Source organism: Mustela nivalis, assembly GCF_964662115.1.
Source record: "Mustela nivalis genome assembly, chromosome: 11".
Taxonomy (NCBI): Eukaryota; Metazoa; Chordata; class Mammalia; order Carnivora; family Mustelidae; genus Mustela; species Mustela nivalis.
This window is the reverse complement of record NC_139030.1, coordinates 100,133,928-100,150,057: the sequence shown is the minus strand read 5'-3', so window position 1 is coordinate 100,150,057 and position 16,130 is coordinate 100,133,928. Positions and strand designations below refer to the sequence as shown.

The 16,130-nt window shown below is 39.5% G+C and overlaps 1 protein-coding gene across 1 annotated transcript in view; it reads left to right on the top strand.

Annotated features, from left to right (window-relative positions):
* The window catches only part of FAM117B (family with sequence similarity 117 member B), a 72,773-nt gene extending 56,863 nt beyond the window's left edge, over positions 1–15,910 (top strand). Inside the window, exons 5-8 of the mRNA XM_082688870.1 lie at positions 1,734–1,877; positions 3,368–3,593; positions 5,899–6,019; positions 11,978–15,910. Coding sequence (XP_082544996.1) covers positions 1,734–1,877; positions 3,368–3,593; positions 5,899–6,019; positions 11,978–12,296 — 810 coding nt within the window. The 3' untranslated portion in view covers positions 12,297–15,910. The remainder of the gene's footprint in view (positions 1–1,733; positions 1,878–3,367; positions 3,594–5,898; positions 6,020–11,977) is intronic.
* The last annotated feature ends 220 nt before the right edge of the window (positions 15,911–16,130 follow it).

Genomic DNA, 16,130 nt, shown 5'->3' with positions numbered 1-16,130 from the left:
TGCGTGACAGAAATGTTCGAATGCGCGCTCCACTCCAGACGAGTGAGCTGTAGATTGCTTCTGACTGCTTTTTTAGTCTGACTCTGTTTCCTGTCACCTCAGTACTTCCTTTCTTATATTGGATCAAGTCCCCATTCTTCTGTAACCTTAATTGCTTCCTTACAGCCCCCACCTCCAAATAATAGCCACTTTGGGGTTAGAGCATTTTAAAAGGGGACGCAGACTTTTCAGTTGATAGCACCAGCCTCGTTGAGTCAGCTCCGTGTCTGATCTAGACTCCTTTAGGCAGTGGCAACAAGGAGAGGCCTAAGAGGCAACACTGCTTCGTTTTCTTGGGCCCCTGGTCTGTCTCCCTTTCTCTGCATGTATCCTGGGAAACATTGCACGCCCTCCGAGAGGGGGCTGCGAACGGAGGGAGAGGAACACGTGCTTCCGGCCCGGGCGGATGGATGCTCTGTAAACAGTAGCTGCAACTCGGATTTTGTCTTTTCCCTCTTACGTATTTTATGTTTACAATAATTTCTTGCCTTTTCACCATCTTTCTCTGGTACCATTTTCTCCTAGTAGCATCTTCTCATTTTCCCCCTTTTTTAGTCTCTCTGTTCCCCAGTCTGCTCTACATACCCTCAAGCTTCTCCTGTTACCTGTTCTCTTATCACTTCCGTCTCTCCTTTCTGTCCGCTCCAGACAGAAGCTTCCTCTTGGCTTTTTTCTCATAAATTTGCCAAGGATGGAAATTTGCCTTTCCTAAGGATTGTTGTTGTGTTAGGCTTATTTTAAAACATTCTTATTTATAAAGGTGAGCAGAAAAGAAGAGGAGAAATATAGGTTCAACAGGAAGTTCTGTATCAGGTAAAGGTTAGATCCATTGAATGGAAACAAGGGATGATCGGAGGCCCTGTTGCCTTTGTCTCCTTGACCACCTTGCCCTAGAAGGAAACCACCCTGCAGGAAGAATGGGTTAATCCATTTCTTTACTAGGTAGCTGGACAGTAGGCGGGATGATCTTCTGGCTTGCTGTTGCTAGCTGCTTGAGCAGATACCTCTGCAATTCTAGTGTCATAGTCTACTTTGAGTATCTTGTGAGGAAAGAGTAATATCCTTTAATTATGTAATCAGTTATTTCTTTTCAAAAGTAATATGCCAGTGGAAAAAGGAGGAAAATGAATTATATCATTTTCTTTCCTTAGCAAAACATATTAAAATCATCACAGTGGAAGTATAAATAATTAAATTTCACAGGGAAGGTATTCTCGTGTCTACAGTCCTGCTGCTATATGTGGACTTTGGGACCGATTTTGTTTTTTCCAACCAAAATATTTTTTTCTGATAAATCACCTTTTAAAAAATTTTTTCCCTGGAGGATAGATAGTTGTGGCACTAGAAGACAATTTTAAGTTATGTTCTAAAACCTGAACTCTGTTACAGTCATAAAAGAATTTTGAGATTGACATTCTTTTAATATTTTCCTTTATTCCTCTTTTCTTTACAGTCCTCATAGATGTGAATAAACTTCTGAGATTCTACTTTGATTATCTGGAGTTCTGGCTTTAAATTCTATTTTTTGTATACCAAGGAACATGTTTGGTTACTCACGCTTTTGTGAGGCCTGTAAACTTAATTTTGATTTATTTTAGAGTTATGCATGTCAATGGGAAGTATGCTTCAAACTACAGAATTTAAATGAAACCTATTAAAGCTCTCTTCTCCCTCCTCCCCCGCTTTTTCTTCAGGCTCCTGTTCCAAAGAGTGCACTTATTCCCGTGATTCCCATCACCAAATCAACAGGCTCCCGGTTCCGGAATAGTGTGGAAGGATTGAATCAGGAGATTGAAATAATCATTAAAGAGACTGGGGAAAAGGAAGAACAACTTATAGTAAGTAATCTTGTTTCTTAAAATTGTCCTTCCACATTAACTCTTCTAATTCTTTAAAAAGTTACAGTTTCAGTTTCCATATTTACTTACGTTTCTTCCTTTTCATTGAGAAAGAATGAAAATTTGTCTCTTTCGAGAAACTTCAACCTTAGAAAGTGAATGAAAAGTTTTAATTTGTTTGCATCTCATAGAGATAACTGATACGACTTAAATTTAGGTCCCTGAACAGAAACGACTTTTTGTTTATCTGTATTTAAAAATCACTAGACAGGTGTTACACTTCTCATCTGCTATAACTCCATGTAAAAAAAGTTTAGATTACAAATTTGTTGGGGACAGAGGTATATGACTTCAAATACTTTCTAAGAAGGAATCTACCTGTTCCTTACTGTTTGGTTGACTTTATGATCATGAAGTGCAGTTCTTCTTACCTATAGTATGATAAGACATGGAGAGCCTAGGTGGCTCAGTTGTTTAAGGATCTGCTTTTGGCTCAGGTCATGATCCCAGGGTGCAGCGATCGAGCCCCACCTCAGGCTCCGTGCTTAGCCGTGAGCCTGCATCTCCCTTTCCCTCTACCCCTCTCTCTCTTCCTCTCTCTCAAATAAATAAAATCTTTTTAAAAATACATGTTAAGACATAAGAATGATTCCTATGTAAGACACAGTTAGAAAATTCCTGTATATATTTAAGAGCGTGTCACAGTATATTTAAGCTTACATTCTTCAGTGAAAGAGGAATTGGGGAGTTTGAAGTAGTATTTTATTGAAGCTTAAGATATCTGCTCTATGAAGATGAAAGGTTGGTTTAGCTTAGAAAGACATAGCTCCTCACACGCTGTTGCCCATACTGCATGATGAGTAACCCCCCCCGATAGAAGAGAGGTACAGGAACCAAAGGGCGCTGGTTTTCCTCCCAAGTGAGCCGCACAGGATTTCCTCTGAATGTTCTTGATTCCCCCCCTATAATTACTATTGCTACCATTAACCTTTCCCTTATTAAGGAAAGTTTCTTTGGAAAAACAGGGGGATGTATGTGGGCAGAGGATGAAAGTAACAGGACCTGTCATCAAATATCACTAGTTCACACAATGGCTAACCACCTCTTCTGATACGGAGCCTGGGGTTATACCTAGGTTTCTTTTCTCTTCTCTCTTTTACCATGGCAGTTCTTCACAAGTTTAAAAATACTTAGCCATAACTGAATCACTGCGTTTATCATTCAGCAAGCTTTGACCACCTGTTGTGGACCTACCCCCGGAGTACAGAGTCATCGCATATGCTGCGCATTGCTTAGTAGGGCAGTCTTACGAGACAGGGAGGTCACTTAGGGAGCAACACAAAGCCTTTTTTCTCGATAGGCCTTACAAAGGGGGCACTTCTGATCTCTGAGTCATCTGGAACAATAGGGGAGGGTTGATAAGGGGGTGCATTTCTGGTGAATTTTGAAATCAATGATAAAACACTTATGTTTTTGAAATTTTGTAACAGCCGCAAGATATTCCAGACGGGCATCGGGCACCGCCCCCCCTCGTGCAGAGAAGTAGCAGCACACGCAGCATCGACACGCAGACCCCCGGGGGGGCAGACAAGGGGAGCAACAACAGCAGCCGTTCTCAGTCCGTGTCCCCCACATCGTTCCTCACCATCTCCAACGAAGGTAGTGAAGAGAGCCCTTGTTCGGCGGATGACCTGCTCGTCGACCCCAGGGAGAAAGGTACAGTGCGGGAGGAGTTTGCCAGATCAGTGCGCTGCCCTGTCGTATCATTCGTTCCGTTCATTTTGTAGAACACACACACTCAAGGCTACTAAGGTAATTACTTTGACATACGTTCTTAACATAGATTTTAAAAACTTGGAAGTACAAACCAGTCAGGTTTTACTGTGGTGCCAAGTGATGGTCTCCCTGGGTGGGTTTATGGACTTTGGTTTGTATCTTTTTTTTTTCTTTTTCTTGTTAATACTAGTTCCGTATTAGTGGGAAACAGCCTTTTTGGTATAAATGGACATTTGTCTTGAAAGATTTTGTTTTCTTTCACCTTAGTTTTCTTGTTTTTACTACCTTACTATTTTCAATTGAACTTGAAACTTCAAATTAATGTTTTTCAGAATATCTTTCTGTGACATTTCTAACATGAATTAAGCTGACTTAGGTCAATGCAAGATGAGTATTGAAGGCCAGCCCATAGTGAAAGGTTGGAAGGCTACTTACAGTCCAAAGTCTCTGTGCAACTCAGAAGATAACTTGGAGACTTAAGCCGTTTGCATATTACTTACTAATGTTCTTGCCTTTTAAAACAGACATGGCCTGTCATCTGTACCAGGGCAGTATTTTGTTAGCCTAACCCAAGTTACCCTGTGTACTTGAGAGCAATGATATGTTTGTAAATTCTGCAGCCTAGTTTAGAGCCTACTACTCCAAGTGTGATGAATGCCCTAAAAAGTTACAATTGGCCATCATTTGGTTGCCTAAATGACTGAGGCTGTAACAAGTGCAAAGAACATAAGATTTCCTGAGGAAGTCCGTTAAAGCTATGGGCAGTTGTAAATGTTATTATTTCGAGCCCCCCCCCCCTTTTTTAAACCAGCTTAAGTTAAGTAAAATAGGGCTATCCCAGGCCAACACCCTCCACCAGTTAAATCACAAGCCCGGGGTTGGGGGGGGGTCCGATACAAGTACCCAAGTACCAGTAGTTTCTTTTTTTTTTTTTTTTTTTAAAGATTTTATTTATTTATTTGTCAGAGAGAGAGTGAGCGAGAGTGAGCATAGGCAGACAGAGTGGAAGGCAGAGTCAGAGGGAGAAGCAGGCTCCCTGCGGAGGGCAAGGAGCCCGATGTGGGACTCGATCCCAGGACACTGGGATCATGACCTGAGCCGAAGGCACCTGCTTAACCACCTGAGCCACCCAGGCGTTCCAGTACCAGTGGTTTCTAATGCTCCCAGGTGATTCCACTCTGTAGGAGGTCTGACGCCTTTAACAGAATTCAGTCTTTTGCTTGGAATCTGCATAATTAACTACTACTTATACGTATTGTTAGGATTGAAAGGAACAGTAAATACAAACCATTTAGCACAGCTCCTGGTACTTAGTGCTCAATCAAATGTAACACTGCCCCCCACCCTTAAAAAAACGTGGCCATTAAACTCTGCCCCTTTTTTCCCCATACTTTCTACTTTCACTTCAGTAGCAAGTTGGACCTCCATGAATTATATGTAATGCTTTATTTGACCTTAGGAGAACTGGTGACTGGTTAGCTTCTCTGAGTTTCTTTTATAAGTAAACAAGGCCACAGTGCTACTGCCTGCAAAAAATTTATGGCTTAGTTGACACAGTCAGACTGAAAATTTAGGACACTTAGGTAATGTATTAGGAATTTTAAGTTAATGTAGTGGAAGCTGAGGATGTCAGCCCTGAACAGGAATGCCAGAGTTGAAGTTTTTGCTTCGATAGGGTTAATTTGGAAAGATTTCAAAACTTCGAGCTAGACTTTGAAGGAAGTTTTGGCAAATGACTAGAGATGAACCTGTTAGTTATGGGGAAGTTCACAGGCAGAACGGAAGCCTTTGGTGTACATTGCTTCTCACTGCCCGGAGCAGAGATTGTATTTACAGGAGCAGAGAAATTAAGAAATGCTGCAGGGCAGGCGGGGAGTGAATGACAAGCCACAGGGAAGAGCCGTCTCAGCTACCTGTGCTGGAAGAAAGGAACCGGCATTTGAGTCCGACTGCTGGTCCTGTAACAGAAGTAAGGGAGCAGGGTGTCGGGGTCAAGTGAGATAGGCCTAAGCTGTAGTAACTGTAAGTGGAAAAGAAATAAGCATGTTTTGTTTATGAGTTTATTTAACTAACATGAATTATCCCCTCTTTAGCAGGTATTGTGTCTTATGAGGGGCGTGTTGATGAATAAAACACTGTTCTTAGCCTCAAGTAGTGTGGGGGGAGGCCATGTACACGTGAGTGTATTATGACTGCATTTATGTGGTAATAATGCCTTAGTAATCCAGCATGCCGTGTTTTGCAGAGAATGGGAACAACTCTCCTTTGCCCAAATATGCAACATCACCAAAACCTAACAACAGTTACATGTTCAAAAGGGAACCTCCCGAGGGCTGTGAAAGGGTCAAAGTCTTTGAAGAATGCTCGTAAGTATCGCAATAACTTCTATTATGAGAATTTTCGAGTAAGTTGAAGAACAGCACAGTGATTGCCCGTATATCCGCAGCCCAGACTCCGTAGTTGACGTTCTGTTGATGCACGCTTCGTCTGCACATGGTGCTGGTAGTGTCTGCTAAAGTATGTGGAAATAAGTTACAGATAACATGACACTTCACTGTAACTACAATTTAATATTTGTCTCCTAAAAGTAACCATAGTACTCCCACATAACCAAAATATTATTATCACACCAAATAAAATTAACAACAGTGCTTAATATCAGCAAATACCCAGTTTCTTTCAGCGGGGATTGAATTCCCTTCAGATTTTATGTACTTTTGGTCTCTAATTCTTTAAACGGTATTAGAAATATTTTGTCTATCTGTATAGGAAATAGAGTTCTACTACTTTGTAGAATCGGGTTACTGTGATGATGATAATGTAAGCAGCAGGATTTTTTTTTTTTTAAAGATTTTATTTATTTATTTGACAGAGATCACAAGGAGGCAGAGAGGCAGGCAGAGAGAGAGGAGGAAGCAGGATCCCCGCTGAGCAGAGAGCCCGATGTGGGGCTCGATCCCACGACCCTGGGATCATGACCTGAGCCGAAGGCAGAGCCTTTAACCCACTGAGCCACCCAGGTGCCCCAAGCAGCAGGATTTTAAATCGTGTCCAGGACCGTTAATACATGATTTCCTGTGCTTATATTTCTGCTGGCTGGTACTCCAGGGGAAGCACTATAATTTTAGACTCAAAATTTGCTCAGAATTAGCCTTAGTAATTTCAGTAGCCATGGCTCCTCGCTTTGTTAAGTGATGGCTACAGCATTGTAAGTATGCGCGAGACCACAGATGCACGACTGGACGTTATTCGGGGGTGTGATGGTAGTACCGAGCTCTCGCTACCTATACCTAGTCTTGGTGTGGCTGCACGTCTTAGAGTCACCCTTCTGGGTTTTTCTCGCTTGTGAAACCTGAAGCACAATGTGAAGATTGTCCAGCCTTGTCTGGCTCATGTCATCGATCTTTTCCCTCCTTTATGAACATCTTGGAATCCTTTTGAAATATGGCATCCTTTTGTTCATCTGTGTGCTCCGGTCAGTGCTTCCTTTCACCTAAATGCTGAATAATTTCGCCAAGCAAAGAGCATTGTTTTTGAATTCCCTCAGTTTCTTTCTTTTTTTTTTTTTTTTTAATTCCCTCAATTTCTATACTAGGAAATCCCAGCTGTCAGTGTCCTGTCTGCCTTTGTGACAGTAATTGAAAACTCCGTTTTAGCAACTGCTCCCCTGCCCCCACCCCCCTTGCCTGCTATGTTAGACTAAAAGCTTGACTGGTGCCAGCGAAAATTGAAGCAGAATTTCTCCAGACCTGCTCCATGGACTCCCTGAATCATCATCTTCTGGGGTATGAGTTGGAGCTGCAGATTCCCAAGCCTCATTCCAGGCCTAATGCATAAATATGGAGGCAGGACCAGGACTGTGCTTCTCTGACAAACACCCCATTTTTTTTTTAAAGATTTTATTTATTTATTTGACAGAGATCACAAGTAGGCAGAGAGGCAGGCAGAGAGAGAGAGAGGAGGAAGCAGGCTCTCTGATTGCAGGGGACTCGATGCGGGACTCGATCGAGGGACCACAAGATCCTGACCTGAGCCGAAGACAGAGGCTTAACCCACTGAGGCACCCAGGCACCCAACACCTCATAATTTTTTATGCCCAAGTTGCAGATGCTGGCTTAGACTTTTCCAGAAGAGTTCTTAAGATGTAGAATCATTTTACTAAGTAAAAGTCACATGGGCCAAATGGACCTTTTTGGAGTTGAGCTCATTGATTTACTCATTGGTAGGTAAAATTGCCCAAATGCGGCGGTGCCTGGGTGGCTCAGTCACTTAAGCGCCCAACTCTTGATTTCAGCTTAGGTCATGATCTCTGGATCTTGGGGTTGAGCCCGCATGGGGCTTACACTCAGCATAGAGTCTGCTCGGAATTCTCTCCCTCCACTTCCCCCCGCCGTCATGCTCACGTGCTCATTCTCTCTTTCTCTGAATAAATAAATAAAATCTTAAAAAAAAAAAAAAAAAAAAAAGATTGTCCGAATGCAGAGAAATCCTTGATTGGTTCAAAAACAGTTTCAATTCCTTTTATAAATCACTGACTGAATAGTTGTTATTTAGGTTGGTGTCATGTGGTATCTGGCTTTAACCTTGAATTTGGAAAATTTCTCAGGACTTAGTATCTGAACTATGTATATACTGTTACATTATTTGTATCTAAAGGGAGGGAAGAATGGATAGGGCTGTGTGTGTGTGGATGGATAGCTAGATCAGAGAAATAGAAGGTAAACTCTAACATCGTACATGTTCTATGGCACATCCATCTGTTATTGGTAGGTAAACTTGCTCTTTTTAAAATGTACAGAGTTTGTTATACATTATACTGATAGGAAGGATGTGTGGCATACAGAAACTTATTCTTTCTTAAACATTTTCATTACATTTCAAAAATAAATGAACAACAGTATCGTAACAATACTGTTGATGATGATGATACGTTACAGATACGAACAACAGTATCGTAAGAATGGATTCCTTAGAGGTAATTTTTAAGTTTCTGTCAATAAAACAAATGACTCAAGGTCTAAAAAATTAGTCTCTTCCTACCTACCTCTGGCAAAATGAGAGCAAACCTACTGGACACACTAGCAATAAACAAACATAGATTATTGGTCCCAGTTAAACATTTTAGGGTTATTTAATCATTCCTTGAAGAATATTTTTAACTCTTAACTAATGTTTGAAAGGCAGTAACTCGGGGAGCCTGGGTGGCTCAGTTGTTAAGCGACTGCTTTTGGCTTGGGTTGTGATCCCAGGGTCCAGGATCGAGCCCCACATCGGGCTCCCTGCTCCTTGTGGGAAGCCTGCTTCTCCCTCTCCCAGTCTCCCTGCTTGTGTTCCTTCTCTCACTGAGTCTCTCTGTCAAATAAATAGATAAAATTTAAAAAAAAAAAAAAAAAGGGCAGTAACTTTGACATGAACGGGGGATCGGAGTGGGGTGAGGGTTGTTTCTAGAACTGTATGTTGATTTACCTGAAAGAAAATGGGTGGTTGAATTTAGACCCAGAATTTAAACCACAGCTTGTACTTTTAGTCTTTCTGTTCTTTGTGATACAGCACATATCATAGCCGTATCGTCTGTACTTAGTCCTTTTTTAAAGAAAGTCACATGTGCTATTTCTTCCTCCAAACTAAAGAATTCCTTGGCCTTAGTTACCTTACATTCCTAGGCATTACGGCCTCTTTGCAGTATAGCGGTGTTATTAAAAATATAACATGACCCTCCTCTCTCTCTCCCTCCTTTCAATTATAAGTAACTTGGATCCACCATTTTCTTTGCTGCTAATTTATGCCTGCATTTAAAGATACATATACAAGCCTTTTAAAAAAGATAAGCAAGAATTCCTTGCATCAGTATAAGAATACCTAGAATTACTCTGCAGCCCATCCATCAGGTTTTCAGAAAGATAGCTCCAACAGTTATATCCACTTTGAGACACAATCCTTTTGGAATAATTTCTTAAGGAAAAATAAAAATGTAAAGTTAGTTCTGAGATTTTTTTTTCCCCCTCTATTTATGCTTACTGAGTTGAAGAAAGCTTTGAAGTAGTATTGGTACTTGGGGCTTCTGCTAACGTAGGTATACACCGGTTTTCCACCCCGGTGTTGGATGAGTGGTTTGCTTCTAGACAGATGTTAGAGATCAGGAGTGATTCCTCTGCTAGGTTGGGGTGGCCACTGGAAGAGGGGACAAAGGAAGGTTTTTGTGGGGGAATTTTGGTGCTATTTACTGTTAATGTTTTGTTTGATCTTGGCACTAGTTCTTACTGTTTATATTATTTTCTGTGAGCTCTGTTTTAATGAAAGCAGTAAGGAAATTAATTTTTAACAAGATAACCTCAAAAAAATTAATTAAGTAAAAACCTAGGCCTCACCTCATTTGGAGGATTGGCCTTTTTCCCTAAGAATGAAAGTCATTTCTAATAATTCCACCTTCAGAAGAAAATTTAAGCATTTTTAAATTATGGAAACCTAACCTCAACCTCCTGTTTTCTTTAAGGAATTGAAAACCACACTCTCATATATTAGAGGAGTGTGTTCCCTTCTTATCACTGATCTATCCAAATACACTTGTGGCCCTAAAAGTACTTGACTTTTCCACTGTATATTGGAACAGTGCGTAAGTAAATCACCAGTTAAATGATTTCTTTGTTCTTAAATTACTGTATTTGTCAAAGCTGTCCTTGGGTAGGAGTCACTATTAATAAAATCTGCCCACCAAAAGCATTGTCTACTTGGAGCTTTTGGAGGGGTGGCACCATTCCCCAGGTCTATTGTTTATTAATATTTAAAAAGATTTTAATTAATTATTTATGTTATAGAGAGAGCAGAAGCAGGAAGAGTGGCAGGCAGAGGGAGAACGCTCCCCACTGAGCAAGGAGCTTGATGCGGGACTCGATCTTAGGACCCTGGGATCATGACCCTGGGATCATATTAATCGATTAATAATTGATTAATCTATTCAATCGATTAACCAATCAATCAATTAGTCAAGTCACTTATTAATTGATAATAATCAATATTAATAATTAATAATTGATTAATAACCAAGTGTCCCTGATTATTAATTTCTTACAACTCAGCTCAGATGTTACTTCCCTTGTCAGCCTTTTTTTTTTTTTTTTACCAAATTCTCCCTCTTCCTCTGTGCCACAGGTTATCCACTCTCCCGTGCTACCTTTAAACCTTTTATAAGATATTTTTATCACATCTCTTGGACCCTTTACAGGAGTTCTTAACCTTTTTTGTTCTGTGGATACCATTGGCACTGTGGCAAAGATGAGGGATGCTTGAAGTAATTCATAACTTCTCTGAATAATGTTTTAAATGCAGAAAACATGGAAGATTACAAATGGGATTAATTATGTTGAAATACAGTTCTATTCCCAGTACTTCCCACCCCCCCACACACACACACAAAAAAAACTACATATTTAATCAGTCTCCTGCGGATTGTTTCATTTTGGGGGTCCCCAGAATCTAATGCAGAGTTGGCACACTTGAATTTAAATTTTTAAAATTCCATTAGGAGAGGTAAGAACCAATCATACTTTTATCGTATGATCATATTACCTTTTCCCACCTGAATTTTGATTTACTTAGGTTCTCCTACCTTAATTTCTTTTTAATTTTGTGGCACTTCATATTTAACAATTTAATTTTTTAGTATCTTTTTTTTTCATAGAACACCATTAACACTGCCCGTTCCCAACCATCTGGTTAGTTTTCAGGAGTACCTGGAGAAAGGAAGGGACAGTGATTAGTTTTATTTCGAGTTCACATTTCCGTTATGTTTCTCAGACAACCATCTTGGTTAACTCAGAAAGTTTGTTTGAGTCAAAGGGATTCTTAAGCACACTTGAAGAGAAAACTCACACCTACCACAGTTTAGTCGCACAGTGGTGGAATTTAGCAAGAGAGGGATATGGTGTGTCATTAATTGACTTGCCTTCTCCCTTCAGAATAGTACAGGCTTTGGAAAAACCATAGTAGTGGAACATATTTTTGTCTTTAAACATCTAGAATTTCTTTTGCCTTAGGAAATTGTTTATTCCTAATGGCTGTCTTAGATCTTCATTGAGATGCAGAGGTCGTCGGCCTGGGTCCCCAGTATGGTGCACGGGATTCTTCAGGGAACTGAAAGCAGCAAAAATAAATGATGTCCTTTTGGCATTCTAAGTACATATTTTGAATTATGTGTCTAATTCCATTTTGGCCCATAGCATGTGAAGCTTTTGCTGTTTCTTGTATGTGTAAGAAAAAAATAGTGAAAGAACTGACTTCCCATGATCTGTGACTTAACAACAACCGGTTGTCTGTTCTGTGCCTAGGCCAAAACAACTCCATGAAATCCCAGCCTTTTACTGTCCCGACAAAAACAAAGTGAATTTCATTCCTAAAAGCGGCTCTGCCTTCTGCCTCGTCAGCATCCTCAAGCCACTCCTTCCCACACCAGATCTCACCCTCAAGGGCTCTGGTCACAGTCTGACAGTTAGCACAGGCATGACCACCGCGCTGCTGCAGCCCATCGCTGTGGCCTCCCTGTCGACAAACACAGAGCAAGACCGAGTCTCTCGAGGAACGAGTACAGTCATGCCCTCGGCCTCTCTGCTCCCACCACCAGAACCCATTGAGGAAGCCGAAGGATAGGTCACAGGGCCATGTGGCCGGTTTTCCGAGCAACTGAGAACCTCCTCAGATCATTTCTCTGTGATGGCATCGCGCGCGCCCGGTTGGCTGTGAAGTGTGCTCCAGCTCTAGGCGGGGACGAGTCACAGTGTGGCTTCTGGAAGAAGGCAGCGCCCTCTGATGGCTTTGCTCACTCGTGAAGGCGGATCCTCATTGCTTAGCCTGCTTTTTCTTAAAGCACTGGTTGAAACAAGAAAGGTCTCATTCTTTACTTTTGGAGGGCCGGTATCACATCATTTTTTTGTTTTCAAATCAAACTTCTTTAAACAAACAAACAACTGATCCCTGCAAACATAATTCCTGAAGGGAGACATGAATGATGCTGCAAGAACCATCTTTTATATGAAAATGACTATTTTATAATGCCAGTGTTACATTTTCTGAAACGTAGCAAACAGGATGTTCAGAGATTCTTTGGTGGCCTCTTGTTTCTTGTTTCCCTTTCTAGATGTGTGCTTTTCTCAGCTGTTTCTAGCTTTGGGACCAAAGGGATTGTTGACATTTTCCCAGCAATCTTAATCTCATGACTGTGTTTTTCTCCCAAACAAGAATTGATAGGTAAATGCATTGAGCAAATATATAACAAGAGATAAAAAGCAATATTAAATATGAGTACATTATGTGATTTATGTTTTTTGATGTCAGAAGTTTGTGCTTTGGGTGAAATACTTGTAAAACTACTGTTTTCTTCACTACACCTGTATACATTTCACCGTGTGGTCAGAAAAGTTATAGTCTGGAGACAAGTGCTTTAACATGTTCTCACCCATCATTGGAACTTGGTTGAAAAGTCAGTGAGCCAAAAGGAAACTACCCAGTGTTGATGACGAGCTAGGAGTAAGGAGCCCCTTTGGATTTCTACAAAATGCTTATCACACAATCTCTCTTTATCATCACTGTATCATAGTTCCAAGAGGTCCTAAAATGACTGTGCATGGATTTCCTCCTTTGCTTTTGTGATGTTGTTGTCTTGTGGAGTTGGTCAGGGTCAGTAGTTTGCCAGGAGTGTAATCCATTGAATAGCAATCCGTAGTCACAGTATCTTGCGACTGACATTTTCTTGACGGTGGCTGACATTGAGATAATGTTGCTTACAGATTTTGCTAGTTTTCCCTCCAGCATTCCACACAGTGGGGAAGACAGGCCAGGAGAGCTTCGGAGCATATAAACAACAGAGATCTTTGAAAAATCCATACAGTTTTGGATTTAGGCTCACCTTAATACAATCACTGCCAGTATCACGTGCCAACGGTATCATGTTTCGTGTACGTGGCAGTGAAAGTAAGGAGCAGCTCTTTTTAAAAATGAGTTTCGGCAAACAGTATTGATAAAAAGCATCCTTCTAAGATCTTCATATACTACCTATGATGCAATAATTTAATGTTCCTCTACATACTATAGGGAGAAAAAAATTTAAATACTTGTAAAAGGGAACAGTTTAGAAAGTTTAATATGTCAGTTTGTTCGGACATAAACCATCAGAGGAAACCTCGTGGTAGCAATAAATCTTCTGAAAGGACTTCTTATACTCATGCACCTTTAAAACATCTAAGTAATTAAAATTATGCCCTATGAAGTTTAAAATGGAGATGTATTTAGGCAAATTAGATAAATTCAAACATTTGTATAAGTCTGTCAGATTTCAGTTGGTAGCACTGCTGAATTTCGGTACCTTCTCCATCCAAAACTACTTAAATTGGAATTAGTACACTATGGCTTCTCAATCAGTAAAACTCAGTTCTTCAGGATCTAAATTTTCTGGTTTGTTGGTTTCTTGAGAACCTTGATTCTTTGCCTTATTTGTTACGTGTCTTGACTTTACCTTTTCGCCCCTGAGAACTGCTCTATCCAGAAGTACAGAAGATAAGGTAATGAAACTCACCAGGTGAGTTGATCTGAATGGTAGGAGGAGGAAGTTAACAAGTTTTAAAAACCCTCAGTTTTGGGATTACTTGAATTTATTAAATCTGTTCTATACCTTACACTTATTTTCTGTCCATTCCTGTAAATCACAGGGGTGTTTTATAAGTAAAATGCCACTTTATAAACAGTTTTTCCCTTTTGTGCATATATGTGTGATTCACTTCTTTCTGTAGAGTTTCAGATCTCCTGAATCTAAAGTAATTTAAAACCGGAATAGGAGAACAAGTTGGAGAGTTATTATTTACATAGTCTTATAAGTGGAATTTTGAATGTTTGGTTGTAAGGTGAATGTGGATTTGCAGGTAAATTAATTGTAGGGCAACCAAACATATCCCTTGGGTTTGGGAGAAATAGAGCCTGAGATTTGAAAGAAAGACAAAAAGGTACAAGGTCCAAACAGCTCTAACTGCCAGTGCCAAAGGGCTGATTGTGAAGCGTATGAGCTTTATTGCAGTCTTGAAAAATATTAACCCATAGGTCCATTCAGCTCTTTTGCTTAACCCTTAGTTCACAGGTGGCTGATTTTTAAAAGAAATGGATCTACTTTCAAAAGAATATTTTCTAAAATTATATTCCATAATTATCTTGTTATTCTGTAGAAAACTGTATAGAAGGTAAATTAGGATAGCTTCAATGGGAATATAATTTAAATTTTTTAAAGTTTTCAATAAATTTGCTTCCATTGCAGGAAAAGAAATAGGTGGCATGTATGTTTTGGCAAAAGGAGCTATTCTCTAGTTATTTTCTTTGTCTTAAGTTTCTTAAGTTATTTTTTACTCTTGATGTCTTCCTTCTGATGATGAAAACTTAAAAAGATTATCGTTTCTGATCATGACTAAGTCTCTTCCTTGTCATGGCTTTTGTTAGCAGTTATATTTTTTAAATACCTGTTCTGCCTCTTTGGTTAATATGATGAGGATGGATGCCAAAATTATTTTTGAACTAGAGTCTTCATTTTGTTTAAAATATTTCTTACTTCTTATGACAAGCCAAATCAGCCTTTTAGAAGGTGCTATTGCTAACTGTGGAGTAACTGGCAGCAAGAAAGCCTTTTTTTTTTTTTTTCCTTTTTAATGGTTGGCTTTTGCTGGAAAGAAGATATTTTTTAAAATGGCAGAATTTATAGCCTTCTCTCCAAGATTAGGATTGGGTTGTCAAGATTTTCTTCTGTTAAAGGAAATAAAAGAAAAATTGCCATTACTGAGTTCAGTTTACTGTTTTAAACTTAAGATTCGTTCCTTAATGCTTGGAATTTTGATGTCTCAAAACCGGACCAGCGGAAGTGCTGAATTTGCATTAAAAAAGCTAAGAATACTTCGCACTTTAAGGTTTAAGTTTTACTCTGCTTAAATTAATGATAAGCAGAGCAGCCCTGAACAATATTTTGTTTATACAATCCTGTTGAAGAATTTAATTTATGGTTTTCTTTTAAAAGTCTGTATCTTTCATCTCTGTTTAAGCTGTGTAAATCTTTTTAAAATGCAATTTTTAAAAATTTTGTTTTTCTAACAAAAATGTCCCAAAAAATAGCATTTCCAATGGTGATAAATATTGTTATTATGTACTTATGTATTCCCTGTATCTGACACTTACTGCTGCCTCACAAGAAAATAGAACTTTTATGTTAAAAATAAAGTCTGTTCTTCTTGAGAGTTTTTTTTCCTGTGTACTTTTATGAATGTTGTTACTTCAGTTCATATTTTCTTTTCAGACACTTCTAGCCTGAAATAACTTATAAATAGTACATTCTTTTTCACAAATATATATAGAAAAATGAGTGTGTCTAAGTAGCAGGAAATATAATATTGTCAGTTATTCCTTCTATTTTTTTACTTGCTCTGGAAATTAAAGTACCTGATCTTTGTGGTAAAC